At 50.0% G+C, this 22,760-nt stretch overlaps 1 protein-coding gene across 1 annotated transcript in view; it reads right to left on the bottom strand.

Moving 5' to 3' along the window:
• LOC308071030 (hydrocephalus-inducing protein homolog) overlaps positions 1 to 5,709 on the bottom strand; it is a gene marked incomplete at its 5' end in the record, with an annotated part of 98,903 nt that extends 93,194 nt beyond the window's left edge. The window contains 4 exons of the mRNA XM_080405893.1: positions 1,091 to 1,299; positions 2,456 to 2,537; positions 4,634 to 4,753; positions 5,701 to 5,709. Of these exons, the coding sequence (XP_080262019.1) occupies positions 1,091 to 1,299; positions 2,456 to 2,537; positions 4,634 to 4,753; positions 5,701 to 5,709 (420 nt within the window). The remainder of the gene's footprint in view (positions 1 to 1,090; positions 1,300 to 2,455; positions 2,538 to 4,633; positions 4,754 to 5,700) is intronic.
• Positions 5,710 to 22,760: the final 17,051 nt, after the last annotated feature.

Genomic DNA, 22,760 nt, shown 5'->3' with positions numbered 1-22,760 from the left:
GACCACACTGTCACCCCTTCACATCACGGCACAGTGCAAGGCTTGCCAGAGCCACAGCACCGATGTTCCAACCTGCAAGCAAAAGCATGGCACACGGGGCAGGGAATAGGTGCCAGCTGACACAGCAGCCACAGCCACATGCACGCAGGCACAGCCACACCAGCGTGACTGCCCAAAGGCTCCGGGGTAAGTGTCTGCCTGCAGATTCTACCTGCCCCTTCATTCCTGTGTGCGCTCCAGATGTCTCTGTCATCTGCAGCACACCGACCCCCTGCTGATTAAAGACATCTAGAGCTCAGTGCGGCTGTGCCAGGCTGGCTCCCCGCCACGAGCACAGCGCATCTTCTCCCCTAGAATCACAGCTGGAGCACAGGCAGGCAAGTATCCTCAGGGGCAGCACAGCGGCAAGGCTGGAACACAGATGGTATGAAAAAGCATCACCTTCGCTCCAGCCCAGGGTGAGGAAGGGAACTGGTTGCCAGATGGGAAAGAGGAAAGCTCTCTGCATCTATTCACTCCTCTAGTCTTTTCCATCATAATTAAGCCCCTAACACTGAGTGGAGAGGTGGGATGGCTAAACATCAACACCCCTCCCAGCCATTTTCCTACTGTCACACGTGCACCTTCCCCTGCAAATGCCCAGGAAAGCACAGGGAGGGAACGCACAGCCCGTCAGTCCCTGCTGCGGTGGCATCGCATGGTGCTGCCAGCCAGGCTGCCTGACCACAGCCTAGAGCAAACCTTGCAGCACGGCACGGGTTATAACCAGTGCGCAAGGAAAGTGCCGGCTTCAGACAGAACGTTCCGCTGTCTCACTGCTGTGTCCAATGTGATACACATTCCAGTGACTCCAGTTTTCAAAGGTGGTGGTCCTCACTCTGATCAGGCTCAACTTCGCGTCCTCCAAACAACAGGTCAATTTTAAATAGGCTTTTGTTATTTATAATTATCAGAGCAAACCCATAACCATACAGCAACGGACAGATATTAGCAGTGCCGCAAAACCCACAGCAGACGCCCTGTTCTGAACCCAGCCCCGCAGCTTCGCCTCCCGCTGAAGGCACCTGTCTCTTGGGACCTCCAGTCTCACCTTGTTCTCATTGGGGGTGAAAACGATGTGGAAAGTCACAAGCATGCCAGGCGGTACTTTGCGGCACACGGCATGGTGGCTGATCAACTTGAAATAAGGTGACCTCTCCAAGGTGACCTTCAGCAGCTGAGGAACCTGCAGAAAAGGTAAGAAAGTATGATTTTGCAGCTCGTGGAAACAGGAGGAGAAGAGACCTGCCGACAGCCTTCCTTAACCACCTTTCCAAAGCACTTTTAGCTCTGGAGGTACGTGCACATAATACACAAGAGTCAACATTAATCCCTTCTGCCTGGGCAAAACAGCTCACGGCCAGAGGCAGCAGGGCGATGAAGGAAGGGCCAAGCAGGGAAGACACCAGCAGCACGGAGGTATAATATCTGAATCAAGCCACCCGTGTATTCAACAAGCCCAAAGAACCTGCCGGCTTCTGCCCATACACATCCAGGCAGTCATGCCCCTAGAAGGGGACTGTGTTATCTGAAGGCCAAACAGTACGTGTTAATCCTGGGGGAAGGAAGAAATGCACTTTAACGTGCTGCGTTTGAGCGGGGCACTCAAGCTGCGGTGCTACAGTCATGCGGGCAGACCAGCAAGAGGAGGAGACCACACATACTGTGGCCTCACTGGGAATAAAAGCAGGCCTGAAGAGCAAAAGGAGGACCATGGGAAGACAAAGAGACAACCCCACAAACTGAGGATGACTAGGAAAATTCACAGGGAGCTGTAAAGAAGCAAGGGAGAAGCACAATACGCTACAAGGAAAGGCTGATGCAGAGGATGAGAGCCAGCAACTTGACAAAGTGATGGAAAGCCAGGCGACCCCCCCCCCCCAGGCTGTGCCTATCAACTATGGGCTCCAAAGGCATCTTCTGCCTCGAGATACATGACCGGCACTGACTGGCGCTGGAGTCTCAGTTTTAAAAGCCAACCTCTGCTCTCTGGAGGCTCCTGCTGCCTGTGACCGTAGCCAGGCAGCTGCCAGCGCAGGCAAGCCAGATCCCCGGGGACCCCTGCCCACCCCTAGCAGTCCCTGCAGGCACCCTGCTGCACGGTTCTGCCCTCTGGGACACCACCAGCACACAGACAGCACACAGGCATTTCTCAAGCACATTGAGAGCGACGCCTGAGCACCAAATCTCAAAGTCTAAAGCAGGTGATTTGGACTGACGGGCAGCTTCACTGACAAACAACAAACCCACAGGAGGCTTGGAAAAAATGGAGGCTCGTTCTGCACCACCCACCCGAGCCTGGTAACCCGTGGCCAAGGCAGTCCTGAACTCTCCAAACGCCCTTGGAACCCAGCAGGGTCCTGGGGCAGCGGGTTCCAGGAGCCAGTTTCACAGTGCACACAAGCAGTTTGGTCACCAAGTCCCTTAGGAGAGGAGCACGTGTGGCTAAGACCTTCAACAAAAGCCACCCGGAACACCTGAGGGTGCTGAGGAACAGCCTGAAGACAGAAAAGCAATTGTACAACACAGGTAAGAGCAGTAAGTATATAGCGAAGCACTTCTGTAGTTGCACGATTACAGAGCCTCTATTTGGAATATATTTTGCTGTCAGCTGGATTTTTAGGGGGCAAACAACTTCAGGCTGCCGTGCAGTATAAGATTCAGAAGAATCTGGGAAACCAGCGCGAAAACTCTGAGACAGAGCACAACACTGCTCTGCTTTTCTGCAGGACATCACCAAAAGCCAACAAAATTAGAATAGAACACTGTCTCAGGATTATCATCTCTACCTTTCTGTATTTAGAACATACCAAGGATTTTCCTTAGAGCTGATCTTACTTTTACACCCACGCTCTCCAATGGTTGAGGTCTTACCGGCTTCAAAACTAGTTCGGTTTGGAAAAAAACCCACATTCACACATTGCCTCCCCCTTTACAGGGCACGTAAATCCCAAGGTGCAGCTGGACAAGTTTATTATTCCTTACTGGGAAGGGCAGAAATGTTATGCAGATGTTCTTTTCCACCCGAGGAAGCATGAACAGAGCAAATCAACTGTTTGCCTGTTGGCTGGTACTTGGCAAAGATAACCATTTTGAAGTGCTGCATGGATAATGGAGCAGCTGAAGCCAAAAGACTCAGTGGGAACGAAGCAGAGAGTAGGAAGAGAGAAACTGAGGCACATTTTAATTGGGGAAGAAGATACCTACAGCAAGGGGTGCCCAAAACCCAGTGCAGACCACACCAGTGGCATTCCCTGGGTGCAGGCACCCATGCCACATCTTATCCACGTTCCCAAGTTAAATGCCAGACCAGGAATGGTGCAGTACTCTCCAGGAATAACTGAGGGACCACACACGCATCCTTCCTAGCCAAAGGGTCTTCCCTTTTCGCCCACATCCCTGTCAAAACCTGTTCTCTCAGGAGATTCTTGGACTTCTCCCGCTGTCCTTCCACCCGCAATACACCTTGGCAGCTTTTTTTTGTTGTCCACCTGTTTGTCCCCCCCAGCAGGTAAATCTGGAAATCTGGGGGGAATTCACCGGCTCTTGCGCACACTTCCATCTTCCCATCCCACCCTCCCCTCACGCATACCTCTTATTCTTCATTACAGAAGAGTACCCTTAATTACACCTCTCTTCCTGACCTTTCTCTGCTGCCAGTGCACTTACTGCTACAGATCAAGAGAAACCCTTGCGTGTAGGAAAGTGTGCAGGGAGAGAACACCGAGCTCAGCTCCTTTCCTCCCTCTGCCTTTTCCCACCAGCTTGCTCTTGGCACATGCCTCATTCCAGCAAATATTTCCCCAACTGAAATTCAAAAGGTCTCAACTTCCCTCTTTACAGTGGAACAAAACTGCTGACATTTTCCAACTTTTCCATTTGCAACTTTCTTGGGAAATCTCAAAATGATCAGGTTTTTCAAGCAAAGGTGGAGACCTCCGAGGGCACTTGACTCTGAACGTGCTGTGGCTCTCCAAAGGGAAAACAGAGCATCACGTTGCCTCAGAAAAACCTGAGCAGAACCCAATTAAGCTTAGCAGGAGCCTGAAGCGGCACCTAAAGGCCTCCCACTGCTTCTGCTACATCAGTCTGTTTCCACTGCTGTTTCAAAACACCTTTCCTGAAGCGCTGTTACCACTAATTATAACTTACTCCAGCATAAAGTGGAGAAGACCCCACCCCGAGCTCTGACAGCCCGTTCAGCTCTCTGTGCAGCTCACCCAGAGGCAGAGGTGCCCTGTGGAAACCAAGATTAACCACGGAGCCACCAGGACGCGGCGCACACTCGAGGGAAAGCACGAGGGCAGGGAAGAACTGTACAGCCCTCAACATTCCCATCCGTGCAGGGCTTCCACGGGGAAAGGTGCTGACTAGAAAAGCTCCTTTCAGCGAGGTACTACCAACACACAGCCAAAACCAGGGCAAGAAACCTCAGCATGGCAAGATTTCCACCATCTCGCAAAATAAAGGTGGCGAGACCTTTTACTCTGGATGCGCTGTGCTGCAGCAGGTGACTGGCTGTGCTGTGCACCGCGCGGACAACACTGCTCTCCAGTTCCAGCACAGGGTTAAACTTCCACATCCCAGCACCTACCTTGTCCTCATTCCTCAGAATCAGTGGCACTTCATACACCTCGTAGGGGACGTAGCTCTGGAATACCACCTCTGACGGGAAAGGCTGGAACGAGTGCTGTTTCGGGGAAGGTGCCGAGAACTGCAGATGCAAAACAGAGTTTCAGCCGCTGGGAGAAAGATTCATCAATCAGAGAATACTACATCGGTCCCCAGTGAAGTACAGTCTCCCGGTGAGTACGCCTGCCCAGCTCACGCCAGGGGAACGGCAGCTCACCCACCTGTGCTCTGAGCAGATCAAAAGTTTCTGGGCCACACCGAGCAGGCTCAAGCGAGCAGCTCTTTTGCTGGCCGTTTCTCCAGGTTTCCTGCTCCAAAAGGCAAGGCAGCACTTACCTCCGGCAGAGCGCTGGGCTAACAGTCACACAGCTCCAGAGCACTTACTGCGAGAGCCGTAAGCACTCGTGCAGCAAGTGAAAGCCAAGAATTTACAGGAGACTCCATGGGAAACAGTCTGGGGATTATCTTTACCCTGAGACAGTGACCAAGTCCAACCCATCCTCAAATCTCTTTTTTGATACACAGCCTAGAAACCATGAGGAAGAGAAGACAGGCCAAAAAGGAACACCGCCGTTAAGAAAGCAACAGATGAGGTGATAAGGTTCAGCTCCTTCCCCAGCACTACTGCGCAACTTGAGTAAGGCTGGACTTGGCATCTCCTTTTCCCATGAGCTCTCAACGGATGCTTCATTGCAGTCCATTATTGCCATGTCAGTTAGTACCACCACCGAAGCGTGCCTGACGACACACAGAAACAGCAAACGCTTACAGCGCAGAGGCATTACTTGGAGAAAATCCCTCCCTGCTTTGTCTCCCCCCTTCCAGCTGAACTCTTCGCACTCACAAGACACAGGCACATCTCCTGCTTCTGCACAGCAGTCAGGGTCGTGCTGAAGCCAGGAGCCACAGCACCCGGCCAGTTCTGTGCGTGCTCGTCCGAGGCGTTCCCAACCTCACACGCTGTCTAGGGCAATCCCCAACCAATTTGTTACAGGTCTCTTGCTGGCACTTTTCCACTCAGCAGCCTACCTCAGTCATCTACCCCTTTGGAACGTGCGTTACACTAAGCAGATGTGTAAGAAGAGCAGCTTTCAACATACGTGTAAGCAAACACTGATCCAGATAAAGCATACCCGCTCCCCTCTGCCCAGCACCATTCCCCTGTGTGCCTGGCAGCCTGCAAAATCTAACACCCCGTAAGGGTCCCACTCGTCGTTCCAACCCAAAGCATTCATGCAATTGCTTGAGCTACACCTTGAGTAGTTACCGTAGGCCCTCAGCCCCCAAAGGCCAATGCAGCCACCACTGAGGGCATCCGATGACCCCAAGCGTTTGACAGAGACTACACCAAACCAAGGGCTGCCTATTTCAGCAGGAGGGTGGGAAATTGCAAGCTTGCATCCTTGTGTCCCGCCCCAGCCTTCCTCCAGTATCATGCTTTAGCCACAGAAGCTCGTCTCCAGCAAAAGCCACCAACTTCAGCAGAGGTGCTTTATATGGGCTTAGTGCAGGCCAGGACTTCAACAGCTCACTGGGGGAAAACGTTTCACCTTTCCCCCAGCAGAAGGAACTCCACCACCACCAGCAGCAGTTTGAAACGACAACAGGACTTAGTCACCAAAGTATTTAGATAAGCTGGAGGCAAGCCTGTCACAAGCATAGGCCCACTTCAAATGTCACGTCAAACAGCAAGGAAAAGGGCAAGAAAAGGCTACCTTTTGACGGGAGGCTTCGCTCACGTTGAGAAGCTGGGTAATCTGGGGCCGCCGCATGTCCCGAGTGCTGGCCAGCCTCTGCTTGGTGCTAAGAGTCATCTCCTTCAGGAAGGCAGAGGGAGTCAGCTGAAATGCAAAACACCAGCAAGAGCTACAGAACTGCCTTCATTCAGAAAGGCTTTTCTTGTTCAAGAGCCACTGATCAATAATTTGTGATCACAGCCACTAGGATAGTCCTGGAAGCCCCATAATTACCCGCTGAAATATTTAACATCAGTAAATTAATGATAGAGAGCGGAATACACATGCTCCAACCAAGTGGCTCTGTCCCATTAGCTTCTCCTTTGTGATTTGATGTGACATGTTGGGGGATTTGGCTCTTCGGGCATTTGTTTCCTCTTCAGATTTGCTGGATTGAGCCAGTGACCTTTGAAGAAGGTCGGGAGGAGTTACCAGCAACCCCCTAACTCCATCCTTGCACAACGCTTACAACCACCACACGCGTGGAGACGTCACTGCTGGGTGAGTCAGAGGAAAGCAGAGAAGCAGTGTTGTGCCAAGACCGAGGTGGAGAGGAATGGCTCCAAGTTTTAGTTATCTCTTTTGAATTAGCACTTGTTTTCTCTGTTCTGGCCTCCGAGACCCCTCCACAGAAGTATGCAGAGAGATCTCCTCGACAGAGCCTTAGCGCCAGGTCGCCTTCAGCCAGGTGAGCTCTGGTCAGCAAAGGACGTCTGAGGATGGGAAGGAGGAATTGCCCTGACTCCGCTGCTGCCTGCAGCGCTGGGTCTGTGCTCTACACGGGATACGGGACAGAACAACTGGTCTGGAACCTGTTCCATCTGGGACCAGCCACACCTCTCGAAACCTTCAGGCAGAGTTTGAGCAGCCCACCACATGCCCAGCTACCTGGAGGGCAGGTATGGTCAGAGCAGCGCTGGCAAGCATCCCGACGTGACAAAACGTTACTGCCCACACAAAGGGGACAGAACGAAGCACACGCTCACGCTTCAGCTATTCCGGTGCAATGCCCGGTACGTCCATTTAAATTGGCTCCGGTGGCACATCCAGACAGACTCTGGGCTTGCCCTGAAGCAGCACACAGTCCATCCCCTACTGCACCATGATCGCCACCTCCGACAGAAGCATGGCAGCAGAGAGACGGGGAGGTGGTGTCCAGCTTCACAGTGCGGCCAGACAACAGGAGGGGCAGGTAGAGGAAGGACGCGGGGGCAGTTTCCAGCCTTACACAGCTCCTACCTGGCCGCAGCAGGTACTTACAGTTGCAGGCTTCTCTGTCCCTCTGGCTAGCTTCAGATTACGAGGCACTACCACTTGCCTCGGGAATCCACCAGCCATCCTGGAGGACCCTGTGAACGAGCAGGGCTTTCCAGTGGCCATGCCTCAGTTGACCTGCAAGGAACAACAACAGGACTTTGAAAATCCAGAATCCCCTCCATGGCAGACCCAAAGGAGACAGCTGTGTCTCCAGGCTGTAGCATCCTTCATAACTGGACAGCAGGCGGCCTCCCCACCCTGTCTCATCATTAGACCATGTTGAAGCAGAAGAGTGAAGATTGATAGAAGTAAAACCCCACAACAAACATTCCCTGAGCCAAAACAGCCTTTCACAAGCCACACGCACACATCAGAGCCTGCTGGCATTTCTCACCTTCTCCCCCCAACTTCCATCTGTTTTGGAACTATTTACTGGAATTTTTATCCAAATCTCGATTAATACCCAAACTGTCCTTTATTACTCTTCAAAAGTTTTTCAGTGGGAACAAAAGGGAAATGTCACTTCACTGCTTCATTTTGCAAAAGCAGCTGACCCAATGCGACTCTGCGCCTGACCCTACTAAGCGCTCAGATTATTAGGAACAACCTTAAAGCCGGGGATCGCTGCTGCCCCGAGCATGAAAATCAGACGGCTCTCCTACTTTGCAAACCAAATGCCCACCCTTTGTGCAAGGAGGTTGGTGATGGTTTTAACTAATGGAGCACAGAGCTCAGTACTCTGATTATCAACTATGGTTTCTCAAAGCTAATTTGGTTAAGTTGCAAAAATGATCCAGCAAATAGGACTCCCTCCAGGCATGAAATTGCCACAGTGACCAAGAACCTTTCTCCATGGAGAACAAGGGCCCCTTTTTTCACTTATTAACACCCAAACTCAAGGCTCCCTACAGGCGTTTGAAGCTGTAACAGCAGAAAGAAAAGCATGAAACCATTCAAGCTGCATGAGCAATTAGCTCAAATAGAAACGCAACGTATGTGAAAGCAGGGCCACTTATAGGCTATCCTCATGGCAGCTCTTCTCCAGCATCCTCATCCTGCAGGCTGCATGGGTCAACAGGTCCATGGGCCGGTCTTTTTCTACCACCAGCCTGCTGACGACCTCTCCATCTGCATCTCAAAAAGTGTGGGTGCAAGAAAGGGAAAGAGGAGAAAACACCCCCAGAAAGTGGGTCTCAAGCACCGACAAAAATCAAAGAGAGGTCTGTACAGCACTTACTAAGCACTACTTTGGGCTAGAAATCATTTCCCCTCCCTTCCTGGCTAACTGGACCAAGGGACGGATGGATTTGCCCACTTCTTATTTTATGGGACTTGAAAGACCCAGCACTACCCTAACACTTTTTGACATCCCGAAATTAAGCAAAAACTCACAGATCCCAGCTTCAGGTAAATTCATCCAGACACTGCAGACAAGCTACTCATTTCTTTAAGGAGTACAGAAAAACCTCCACGCTGACTTACAAAGCAAGAACTTAATTCCTATTTTGCTTGCCTGGGGAGGACCCCAAGCATATCAACGCAAAAGAGAACAGGCAAATCACCGTCTTGCCACAGCTCCAACAATGCCTTTGGGGTGTCCTCTGTTGTTGCACCTGGTGAGTAGCCACCTATGAGCTTGTTCCAATTAACCGTGCACACATCTACACACACGCCAGCCGAGGGCATCCAACTTACAAGGCCATCTCGGCTGCCAGGGAGCTTCACGCATTTTCAGCGCAGCATACGGCATAAACAAACGCTTCCCATGAGACTCACGGCCACAAGCAAACCAAATCAGCACATCTGCTCGGCAGGGAACCAGGAACCCTCCGCTGGAAAACCAGCATACATTATCTGGAGCTTTACAGTCCGGCCAGGGAAGATAAAAGCTGGCTCTCCAGCCAGCTAGCTTGTGGCAGCTCACTGCAACACGTGTCCCACATGTTGTCCAGACACAAACCTGAGCAGGAACTGCAGAGCTCAGATATGACACCCCGGTGCGCTCCAGGCTCCAAGACAGACGCGCTCTAAAGAAAGGGAACCGGACGCTGGGTGATGCTTCCTGCCTCAGAAGGCAGAACTCCAAGACAGACGTCAAGGTGAGACCCATCAGGGCTCTCATGCTTGGCCTCAGATGCACTCACAGGGCTGCCACCACGTGCTCCTGCCCACCGCTCCCCCACCTCAGAAGCAATGCCAGAGCCTCCCCGGCTCGGCACAGAAGTGACTCCTGCCTGCTGCAGGCAAGCAGCACAGCTGGAGCCAGGCTTCACACTCAGAGTGTTACCGAAATCCCGGAATGAAGAACTTATCGACACCAATGTGATGTAGATAAGCAGACACTTCTTTATTAACGGCCGGGTGCGTGAGCGAGTCCTCTCACGATCAACGCACACCAGGTCCCAAAATCAGATTCCATATAGAGAACTTATTCATACATATTCATTAAATATTCATGCATAATCCTAACATTTCCCATAGATCATTAACATACTCTCCTCCTATATCCGCTTCTGCGCAGTAAAGCTTAGAAAGGTCTAGAAATGGGTCTGGGGTACGATTTGGGTAGGTGGTATATGAGTCAGTGGTCGCGATCTCCCCTGCCGGAATTACCTTTTACTAAAGTTCACAGTTTCTTGGCAGGCACCTACAAGCTGTTCCAGTCGACTCTCCCCAGTTCCCATTCATCTCATATTCTGACATTTCAATACACCTCTGCGTACAGAAGACTGGTTAAGTACAAAGGAACCTTTCAACCCTAGAGTTATTACCTAAGTTTTAACAATGGTTCCAGCCCCTTCTTCTAGCCTTGGTACAGGACGTACAGAAGATCTCATAACAACTTTTACTGTGCAGCTATAAGTTTCATTAAAAATATTTCTTATCCTTCTATTTTTCAATTTTATAAAATGATTTTATAAAATCAATTAATCAATCAAATAAAGTCAATCAATCTTAACTTATTTACAAATTGATAACAAGAGGACTTGACAAAGCAGCCGCAGGTGCTTAGCAAGGGAAACCGCTAGCTGCAAAGTGCCTTCATGGAGCTGCATGGCAGAAGCCACATGGAACCTGTGCAAAGCCTGCAAGCACCTCAGCATGCAATGCTGGCATCTCAGCCTGCTCTCAAACCCAACCACCCTGCTCCCACACTCAGCTGCGTCCCTGCCATTGAACTCCTCTGGTTTTCCAGCCCAAACCTTTCCGCCCTCCCAGGGAGATGGAGAAGGCCAAATCCATTCCTCAGCCCTGCTCGTCAGCCCAGACAAGATTTTTATCGATTTGTTAATAAGTTAAGATTGATTGATTTTATTTGATTGATATTCAAGAGATATTCAGAGGAAGATGACAAATTGGGTCGGTTATTAAATGTGAAGAAAAACTTAGCTGGATGGTGGATAACTCCTAATGGACAGGTAGTAATTCCACCTCTTGTGATGAGAGAGATAATTCAAACGAGACATCAAGAATGTCACTGGGGAGCAGAAGCCTTAGTAACATCTTTACGAAAGCCAGTAATATCAGTTAAGATGTTGGGAATAGCTAAAATGGTAACTGCAAAGTGTGAAGTATGTTTGAAAAATAATCCAGTGATTAAGAAAAAGGTTCAAATGGGTAGACTGAAATCTGCTGTAGAACCTGGAGATTATTGGCAAGTAGGTTTTTCAGAGTTACCTAGACAAAATGGGTACCGGTACATCCTGGTAAGGGTTGATACTTGTACAGGATGGCCAGAAGCCCTTCCCTGTCGCACCACACAAGCAAAAAGAGGCTGTGAAGTGGTTATTACAAGAAATAATTCCGAGATTTGGAGTTCCTATTGGAATTTCCTCTGACAGAGGTCCACACTTTGTGGCTGAAGTAGTCCAAAGTGTTAGCAAAGTATTGGGTATTAATTGGGATTTGCATGCGTCTTGGAGACCACAATCTAGTGGGAAAGTGGAGAGGATGAATCAAACTTTGAAACGACAAATAAGCAAGATTTGTCAAGAAACCAGTCTAAAGTGGCCTCAGGCACTTTCATTGGCATTATTATGAATCAGGGTACAGCCAAAGAGTGGAACCTCAGTCAGTCCTTATGAATTATTATAAGGAAAACCATATGAGTCTCCAGAACCAAATCTAAACATACATGTAAAAGGAAAACAAGATGTGTATAACTATTTGCTTTTTCTAAGGAAAACTTTGGCTGTGATTTGGAGTGTAGTAATTTGGAATAGACCTTTACCCGTGGAAAATTCCGTGCATTATTTCCAACCAGGAGACTATGTCTATGTGAAGACCTGGGCCTCCGAACCTTTGCAGGAGCGCTGGAGAGGACCTTTCCAGATACTGTTAACCACTTTTATAGCTATCAAGATAGCTGAATCAGATGCTTGGATACATTATACTCGAGTGAAGAAAGCACCTACTCCATGGAAGATTGTCAGTCGTGACCCAGAGACTTTAAAATTGACACTGAAACATGTCTAATTTTTATATTGGATTTTATTGTGGTCGGTAGTGTTGGTAGGATCATGGGCCAGCTTGGTGGACAGGAACAAAAGACAAGTAGAAACAGAACAAGTGATTGAAATTCCCAAACAAATGGCTGAGGAAAATTTGATGGTAGGATTGATTAAAGAATTTGCCAATTTACAAAATGTCACGCAGATCACTGCTTGTTTGCCAATACCAAGGGCAGTAGGTGAATCTATTCCATGGGGAATTTTAACTATGAATTTGACTAACCTGGAACATAAAAATGAAACCAACTATTGTGAACAAAGGCCAGTGACTCAATGGTACGAGCAAGTGAAAGTCATTAGAAAACAGTGGAAAACTCCAGGTAGTCTGGCGGATTGTGAAAAATTGTTAAATCATGTTTTTACCAAAATAGGGAGATTTAAGACTGTGGGATGGTGTTCTCATGATGAACAATTTAAAATCAATGTGAGCAAAAGTGTCATGGAATGGAAGTGTAACAAAACTGGCCAAAGCACCCAATTAGTAGACCAGTGGGACTCTATATGGTCTATGTCCATATTTTCCCATTTTCAGTATATGGCAAGAACTTCTTGGTGTTTTACCTGGGATGGAAAGGTTTTTTCAGTATTACCCTGGGTTGACGATAGGTCAACTACATTGGGAGAGAAGGAAAATAAAATAGTGCCATGGTGGAAATGTGAAAAAGTGTATGATTGTAGTAATGCAGACTTAGTAATCCAAAGAATTCCTCCGTTGGCCGCTGCTTTGAAATATGGTTGGTTTTGTCGAGGTCTTAAGAATACTCTCAATTTAACCAGCACTCTTACAGTCAGAAGAGGAACTTTGTTTAGTTGTAGAAAATCTACTATTTGAAGTCCAGGACATTTAGTTTGGGCATTAAGTGATGGAACCTGGACAACACACTTACCATTAGATGGTAAGGTGAAACAAATCACTTTAGGCACGCCAACATTGTGTCCAATTTGGAAGAAATCACCATTTAAAGGATCTCTAGAGAATTTAGAATTGAAACGAATAAAGAGATCTGGGATAAATGATGATACTTGGAATGAACCATCTACAGGAGTGAAAATTGGCTGGGCACTGGAATCACTTTTAAATCCTATAGCTTCATATAGAAACAGAGTATGGCTCTATCATTTAACTGGTCAAGTGGAAAAATTAGCAAACGTTACCAAAAAAGGGTTTAAGGAATTGAATATACAATTACAGGCAACTTCCAGAATGACTTTACAAAATAGAATGGCACTAGATATGCTCCTACTTAAAGAACATGGAGTGTGTGGGTATCTCAAGGATAAATTGGACCACTGTTGTATCCACATTCCAAATGTCACTCAGGATGTGGAACATGATCTAGACCTATTGGGAAAAATTGAAGAAGAAACTGAAACAATTCAAAAGGATATGTCAGAAGATTGGCTTGGGAAAATTTTTAACAAACTCGGATGGAATTTGAGCTCTTGGATACAATCTATAATTAAGACTTTGTTTCTGTTACTAGTTGTCTTTTTGATGAGCATGCTAGTATATGCATGTTTCAAGAAAGAGTTTACCAATAGAATTGCAGTGAATCGTATGATTATGAGAGAAGTACCAACTATTTCACCAAGACATGATCCATTACCAAAATATGTTGAAACAAAAGATATATGAATAATGTGAAAGTATTGAAATACTGATTTTCAACACTTTCAAAGGGGGGAAATGTTATCGATTTGTTAATAAGTTAAGATTGATTGATTTTATTTGATTGATTAATTGATTTTATAAAATCATTTCATAAAATTAAAATATAGAAGGATAAGAAAAAAATCTTATAAGAAACTTATAGCTACACAGTAAAAGTTGTTATGAGATCTTCTTACGTCCTGTACCAAGGCTAGAAGAAGGGGCTGGAACCATTGTTAAAACTTAGGTAATAACTCTAGGGTTGAAAGGTTCCTTTGTACTTAACCAGTCTTCTGTATGCAGAGGTGTATTGAAATGTCAGAATATGAGATGAATGGGAACTGGGGAGAGTCGAACAGCTTGTAGGTGCCTGCCAAGAAACTGTGAACTTTAGTAAAAGGTAATTCCGGCAGGGGAGATCGCGACCACTGACTCACATACCACCTACCCAAATCGTACCCCAGACCCATTTCTAGACCTTTCTAAGCTTTACTGCGCAGAAGCGGATATAGGAGGAGAGTATGTTAATGATTTACGGGAAACGTTATGATTATGCATGAATATTTAATGAATATGTATGAATAAGTTCTCTATATGGAATCTGATTTTGGGACCTGGTGTGCGTTGATCGTGAGAGGACTCGCTCACGCACCCGGCCGTTAATAAAAAAGTGTCTGCTTATCTACATCACATTGGTGTCGATAAGTTCTTCATTCCGGGATTTCGGTAACAAGATCACTTCCACGTCTCCTAGCAATGCTGCCTCCAGAAAGCAAGTGAGAAAAAGCTTGATCTGCAGGCTAGCAGCTAGGATGCTTGAGAGCTAAGGAAAACCCTTGGCTGGGGGGGCTCTGCTCCCTGGGTTACAAAGTCTTTTAGCTAATGACTCATGTGCAGCACATAAGGAGCCTCTGGAGAAAAAAATTAAAAAGATCAGGACAATCTTCAAGGTGACAGAAAAGGATCTGTTTCATGATGTGGGCTCACAGCTACTACAGAGACTCCTTGAGTCAGGTTAGGCAGAAAAGAAGGGTCTGCACAGGATCATCCTACTCCCAGGCGAGTGTTTTGGCCATGAGCTACATTAAGGATAAATAAAAGCACCTCTTCTCCTTAGGGCAGCAATATTAACCTCTGAACACTGCCTGGCTCACGATACGGGCTAGGGCCGTACAGCCAAAGTATCTGCAGGCACAAGGCAGGGCTTCATGTCTTGAAAAGTCAGAAAGCTCAACCAATGCAGGCACAGAGTGGCCCTTCAGCACCCGTGAGCTTGGCAAAAGCTGTGCTGAGGAACACTTTGATGAGAGCACTTAGATATGGCCCTAAAGCATCCAAATCCCTTTGTGTGCAAGTCCAACAGCTTCCCTCTATAAACGAAACTGAACCGCTCTCTGATGATACTGTGCTCAAACAAGACAGGAAATTAAGAACAAACAGCAAAATCCTTAATGCCCACTAGGAGAAAAAGGGCAGTTTGACGGAAAGGCACAGCTCTGTCCATACAGATCCTGCAGCTGTCACCATGCCATGTGTCAGTGCTCCTGTTCCGAAGGACCCCACGTCACTCGTGCTGCAGCAGCAGCACCAGCCTCTGAGCCGGTCTGACACCAGCCGATTGCTCTCCAGGCAGAGGCTGGGGATGGACCCGCACACTGCTCTACAACACACTACGCCCAGCTTTTCTGGTAGGAGCACAGACTGGTGGCTCAGTCTTGCTTTGGCATACACAATAAATCCTCTTCTTCCTTCCGCAAAGATAAACCATCTCTCTCTGGAGCAACTGCTTAATTTGCTTTTCTATTACACTTTGCTGGAAGAGCAAGACAAGGAGATCCGTTAAAAGTGAGAATCAGGATGCTATTGAACAATTTTGTTCAGTTAAACCATCTTGCCCTGGTCAGGCTTCAGTAGCATCATCACATTTCTTGCTTAGAAATCACCTGCTTACCTATAATTACCATATCAACAGCATCTCAAGGAAGCCAGGAAAGGAGAAGCAGATTTTCCAAGACTACTCTTTTGCCCCTCCAGCCCGCTGCTAAGTGGTTGAGTGCTTTCTAAATCAAGCCTTGCTATGCAGGAAGCCTCACCTGTCACCTTTATATTCCAGTCCACCTCTAATTTATCACTTTGATTCTGCCATCCTGCAATTTATTACAAAAGCTCTGCCATAGCCGAGATAATTAATAGGAGCCTCATGTTATACCTTCCTGTTATTTCTTTCAATAAACTTCAGCTGCCAGCTGACAGTGAGAGCAACCAAGCTCACTTCCAAGGGTCTGCTGGAGATCCCTAGCCTCACGTACTATCATTTACAGTAACTCTGGTTCCTGCCTGAAGTATTTACAGTACTATTGTCCCTTTCCAGGCTGCCTCACCCAGCATTTGATCTCGGCTACCCTAGCTTTGCAGATTTGCAACTCCCTCTTTATTTACTCTTTTTCTGGCACCCGGACCGCATTTCATAGAAACATTTAGGTTGGAAAAGACCCTTCGGATTGAGCCCAACCATAAACCTAACATTGCCAAGTCCACCACTAAACCATGTCCCTAAGCACCACGTCTATGTGCCTTTTCAATACTTCCAGGAACAGGGACTCTTCCCTGGGCAGCGTGAAAAAGCATAAGACCAGTAACCTCCATTCTGCTGATCTGCAAGAATTTGTTAATCCACCCTTTAAGTGCACACCAAGATGGAACAAGCGACACTGCCAGCAGCCCTAAACACCACTCACTCCCCTTGTTTCTGCACCATCTCTTAGTTTCTGCACCATCGACTCGCAGCGCACAGCACAGGCTGCACGGTGTTCACGTACCCACCAGCTGCCTTCACCTGCCAGGGCCCTCAGAGCTTGGGCATCAGCCGACTTGTCCAAAATGCTCCTGCGAGCCTTAATCCAACCCAAAGTGTTAGAATCTCAGTCTTCAAAACTTCCTCAGTGAAAAGTTACGTATATTCATGCCCAGTTGTCACACAGGAGCTTCTACCTCTGGCAGAGCATAAACGTTAACCCAGTTTGAAGACACCAGAGTGGAGGCAGGGAAACAACCAAAAGCAGAAACACAACCCCCCAAGCCGGCCTGGGCTGGCTCCAGCCTTCTGCCTGCTTCTCCAGCACACACACACACATTACTGGCTGCCAGAAGAGTAAATATTCTGCATTTCCTGGCTTGCTGCTGTAATACTACAGCACTGGCTGCAACCCCAAGGTGTTACAGAGGAAGCTTTGGCTTCACCACCAAGTTACTGCTCATCCTTCAGTGAAGGGGTGAGGCTGGACAGCCTGTTAAGAATCATCTGCTCCCTCCTGGAGCACTCTAGCCTCTGCATTTTCTCTAGATGTATACACAAATTGCTTTTTCTCAGAAAGTCACCTATGGATTCAAAATGCAAGGAAAGCAGTGAGCTTTGCAGTCACTTCTACCTGGGCCATCTGTCCGATTTTTCATCGCGAGCCTTCACAGCATTTTGTAGACAGAGCAAGACTCATCTCACCCCTCATTTACAGACGGGGCAACACAGGGAGAAAGCAAGATGAGGAGGGCGAGAGCAGCAGCAGCTAAGCAGGCAGCTTCCATCCCCTCCACGGTTAACCCAGTCCGGATGCAGGCACATCGACACCCCGTGGGAATGGGAAGCAAGGAAGAACCAAGTTTTCTTTGGGGGAGCAAAGCTCGCTCCCCGTCCGGCTCGGGAGGGGAGGAGAAGGGGCTCCAACTGCCGGTGCCTGGCAAGGGATGTCTGCAGCCTCCAGGTGCCTCAGGAGCCCCCCCCACACACACACACAGGCAGCCACATCCCCCACACCCTCCCCCCCACAAGCAGCTTCCTTGCAGGGACACAGACCCCGCCGGAAGATGGGCACAACCTCCTGCCGGGAGGCGTTTGGCAGGAGCCGTGTCACCCCGGCCCAGGCACAGCCCTGCCTCTGCGTCCCCCGCTCCGAGCTGCCCCCAGCCCCGCTCCCAAGCCCTCCCACCCGCAGGTGGCCCCAGCACCGAAAGCCACCCGCCACCTCACCGGCGGGGCCGCAGGGACACCCGGCGGGGCCGCAGGGACACCCGCGCACTCCGCACGCTCCGCGCACTGCCGGTCGGTGCTGACAGCCAGCCCCTTGTCCCGGCTGCCACTTCAACGGGGACAGTGGATAATGCAGGGACAGTGGCCGATGCCACCGCGGCAACGGCCGGGACAGTGGCCGATGCCACCATGGCAACGGCCGAGACGCGGAGAGGCGCAGCAGAGGGCTGCAGGGATGCTCAGCACCCAGCCGGCTCCCACCCAGCCTCTGCCAGCCCAGGGGGACCCACAAACAGGAGCCCAGCTGTGCCCAGCTACCACACAAGCTCACGGCTTCAGCAGGGAGCTCCCACTTACCCCTGCCCCAGGGCAACTGGAACCAGCCGCGCTTCCCTGCACTTGCTGGGCACAGGCACTGCAGGTGCCTGGCTAGCACAGCCTGCTCTCCAAGCACCAACAGCAGCTCAGGGAACGCGTGCAACGCCCACAGCAAGCATGGAGCCACACTGCCTCCAACACACCCTCCCAGCTTCAGCACAGCCACAGCCCTGCCCGTCTCACCCCAAAACACGGCAGCCCTTAGAGAAACTCATGGCAGGACCCACAGGGTTTCCCCCGGGGCTAAGAAAGCAAGGCAGCACTCCAGACTCAAAGAGCCACACGCCATCTGGAAACACCCACTATGACAACAGAGCCTAAAAATCAAGCCACACAACCCACAGAGGTGCCAGCACTGCCCTCAGAAGGGACCAGCTGCTCTTCTGGCCTGCTCACTTTGGGATAACTTGGACCCCAGGTCAAGCAGCTCACCCGCTGCGCTGCCACCGCGCCCCTCGCAGCCTGCCTGCGGCAGGGCTCTCAGCGCAGGCTCACACCCGGGCACAAACCAGCACAACTGACCTGTCCTTCTCGGGGAAGCACCGCAGCCAGCAAACCCTGCTAAGCACAGCATCACACACAGCTCTCAACTCTTGACAGAGCCCACAGGTGCCCTTACGCCCTCGCTGAGGAGCTCGGGCACCAGGCACACCGGTGGTCCGTTCAGACAGACGCATTTCACCTGGGCGCCTCTGCCCTGCCCTTGTGCAGGGCCTGACACAGGGCTCGAGGGAGGTCAGTGCTTGCCGAGTGTTGTTTGAATCCCTCACGTTCCTTTCAAGGATGCAGAGGCTCCTCCAGCTAGGAGGACAGGACTGCTTCTTTGGCTGGTGAGACCACAGTGGAAACATGAAGCTGCATAAGATGGCAAACGAGAGCACTTCCAAATCAGACAGCTGGAGACTTATTCCCACTTCATAGGAAGCATCGCTGGTATTTCATCAAGAAGCCAAGCAGGACACCTCAAAGCCTGAGCCTTGGGCATATGCCATGGGATCGCAGAGTGTGAAATAATCATCCAAAAGAATTTGTGTTGTATATTAATCTTCCCCATACTTCCTTCTCAAAAAGGCTTCTGCCCAAATAACTGGACCTCAGAAGGCCCACAGCCATTATCGCACTGCACCTGGGAACACGAGCATTGCAATCCTGGGTAACTGCAGCCCTTCGGGCAAGGCTCAGCCTGGTACAGGAAAGGGACACGGTGCCACGTCTGATCCTCAGCACAGCCTTTTCCAAGGACTGAGCAACAAAACACAAAGGCATGCAATAAAAAGGCACCCCGATGTGCAGCACATCACCCTCCGGTGCCTTCAGCACGAGCACAGCCAGGGCTCACCCTCCTCCCTCCGGACTTTGATCTCAGAGTTACATGCTACCCGTGGGCCACTTCACTTTTAGCCTGTGCTCCCTACACTGCCACCGAGATGAGCCAGTCATTACTTGGCAGAGGCAAACGCAGGGCAGGGAAGCAGGGAAGGCAGGACCCACCATTCTTCCCAGCCAGCGCCTGCCTTCGTCAGCCTCTGATCACAGGTCAGCTTGCTCACCCCCATTTTACCACATGGACATTGCAATAGGGTTACTTCACTCTGTTTTCTCATATAGGTTAAGACCCATCGGGATCTTAGAGATTTCTGCACAAAGTTTAGCCCGTTTATTTTTTATCTTAGACAGGTTCAACCTGAAGTAAAACAGAGTTCACAGTACAAGAGAAGCCTGGGACAGGGGAGTTCAAGCATGCTGGACAGAGAGAAACATGCTCAGTTTTGGGGGGCTTTTTGTTTGTTTGTTTTTTTAATGCATACACCTTGACTTCAAAGCCTTTTTCTCCTTTGCTCCTCTCCCCACATCCCAACTCTCACATGTAATGGAGGCAAATCTCTATCTGCTGTTGCCAGACCCTGGGCTGGACATACCCACGCCCATCAACTGGAGGGCAACTACACCAGCACACACACAGCAGCACAGCTTGTCGCTGTGGAAATCCCAAATTACAGCACTGAAGAGGTCATCGCTCGGCAAGAGCACGCCAAGATGGTCTGCAGGAGCTACTTTCAGCCACCCAGGCTAGAGAAGCACAGCACCCAGAGGGCCCCAGCTCAGACGGGCTCTTCAGCCTCCCTGCAGTGCCTATCACTGGAGGGGGAGCGTGGGTCCCCCTTGCACAACCCGCTCCCACCCCACGGGAGGCAAACTCCCTTTGCCAGGGCCTTTAAACACCCAGACAAAAACCCTGGCAGGCAGCAGGAAAGAGCTGATGCAGCCCTGCGCAAGGGGAGCTGCAGAGACCCTGGTGATCCAGCAGAAGGGGACCCATGCTCTCTGCAAAAAGCAGCTTGATTTGATTCGCTCGCGTTTTGCACGCAAAGCCCTTGGGGTGCTCCAGCATTTTGCAAAACACGCACGTTCTGCCAAAGCTGCTTCATTTCTGATGGCAGGGAAGGTGAACAGTGCAGACTGTTCTTTTTTTCTAGCTCACAGGGACTTTGAGGGATAGGAATACACTGCATTCCCAGAGAGCAGGCTGGGGAGATGGCACGGCTGGTGTGTGCTGTCAGCCAGCCTGCTGGCAGACGACAAGAGGGAGGCCACAGCCAGCTTGTCTTGCAGCTTTTTCACCAGAGCCATGGCTCCTGATGGCTACAGACCGCCGACAGCCCTGCCAAGCTGCCATTTTCAAGCAGCCAGAGACCTGAAGTTACAGTCTGTATGGGTGCCCACACTTGGCAAGCCTACACACATGGTTCAGGATGCCCTGCAGGATGTAGCAGACTGCAGCCACCGCTTTCTGACCCAGTTCTGGGCTTCGCCATGCTGGAGATGGAAATGTAAGGCAGACCACCCCTGTCACAGAGCTGGACGCCCAGACACACAGGCGGAGCCCAGACAGGGAAGGGGAAGGACAACCGAGTCTCTTCCAGGCTTCTTCCCCGGGACAGGGCTTAGCCACCTCCCCTGGGGGAGACGCACACTTTCAGAAAGAGCCCAGAGGCTGAAAATCACAGCACCATCCATGCTCACGACCATGGACTTGGGGGTACAGGGTTTGTATCACTGCCCCCTCTCCGTTCTGTTCCTGGGGTCCTACACGGCCAGCTCTGCTCCCGCAGGGACCAAGCCCCTCCTCCCCTGCCAACACCCCCCCTGCCCCAGCAGCTCACCTCTGCTCTCCTTCACAGCATCCAGCTGCCACCACTCAGTTCAGCTGGGAGCCATCCCTCCCGATTCACACTTGGCTCCCAGCTGGCTGCCTGCGCTCCTGACTCGGACACATGCCCAGCAGCACAGGCTGCAGCTAGTCCCAAGGAAGCAGACAGGGGATCACGCTCGTGCACAGCGCAGCACACAAGCAAGCCACCCTGCTCCCTCCTAGCAGGGTCTGACCAAACCAGGCTGGTGGCCCTGCTCTCTTTTAGAGGCACAGAGAACTTCGTTCATGCAGGGAGCTGCTCCACCCAGGCTGAAAATCCTTCCCCCCAGCCCCGGGGAAACACTGTTTACATAGCTCTTCTCCTCCTGCAGAAACAAAGGAGCCTACAGCCAGGGGCAAGAGCAGGCACCTTGCATTATTAACCTCTCCTTTGCTGCAGCGTTAGAAGGACACAGAGCACCGTCAGCCAGCACCCCCCAGAAGCCCCGCTGCGGGCTCCGAGGTCAACCCTGACAGCACAGGCATTCTCCAGCTTCTGAACACCAAAACCAAAACCCCTGCGCAGGGTCTGAAACAGGCACATCAGAAGCACCTTTCCCGTCAACATTGCTGCACCCATGCCATCAAACCCACAGAATAACTGGACACGCCTGGTGTCTTGCAGAGAACACAGAGCTGCAGCAAAGGCAAAGAGCTGCAGTGAGGATCCAGGGAGAGGGGGGAAGTGCTGCCACAGGCAGATTATATGAGGGGGTGCAGAAGGAGCCTTCACTACCCCCATTTTAACCCATGGAGGAAGAACTCCAGCGCTCGGTTCAAGAAAGGACTGACTGCAACACTCAATCATTTTAGATGCTATCAAAACATCCTCTAACAAATAACTGCAGTCAGGTCACTTACCCACTGACACCTGATGAAGTCCCAAATAGGCAGCTCAGTCTTGAGCCAGAACAGGCTTCGTATTTGTTTCCTGATGAGAAAGAAGGAAAATCAAGGTGGCTCCTTTTGTCCGTGTTTCCCCTGCCACCTTCTGAGCAATGCAGTCCCACACTGTAGGGGAGAACAACGATTTCATTTTGGTTTTGGTAGCACAGACCTGAATGCACAACCCTGGCTTTGCTGTCCCCCTTTTTATACCCATGCTGGGAACCCATTTCGTTTTCTCACTTTGTTGAGTTTACATCTCACTTCCAAACTCTGAACTGCTTCTCTACTTCTTTTCTGAATCAAGACAGCATTTCAAATGCCTGTGGTTTTGAGACATTAACTGTGCAGTTACTTGAAGAGTAAGTTGTTCTCCTCCCATTGCTTTTTAAAACAAAACAAAATCTTTGGCCCTAACAAGTGTGATGCCTCCTAGCTTTTCTTTTTCCTTAAT

This window comes from Falco punctatus (assembly GCF_963210335.1).
Source record: "Falco punctatus genome assembly, chromosome: 10".
NCBI classification, from domain to species: domain Eukaryota; kingdom Metazoa; phylum Chordata; class Aves; order Falconiformes; family Falconidae; genus Falco; species Falco punctatus.
This window is presented reverse-complemented; position numbering and strand designations above follow the sequence as displayed.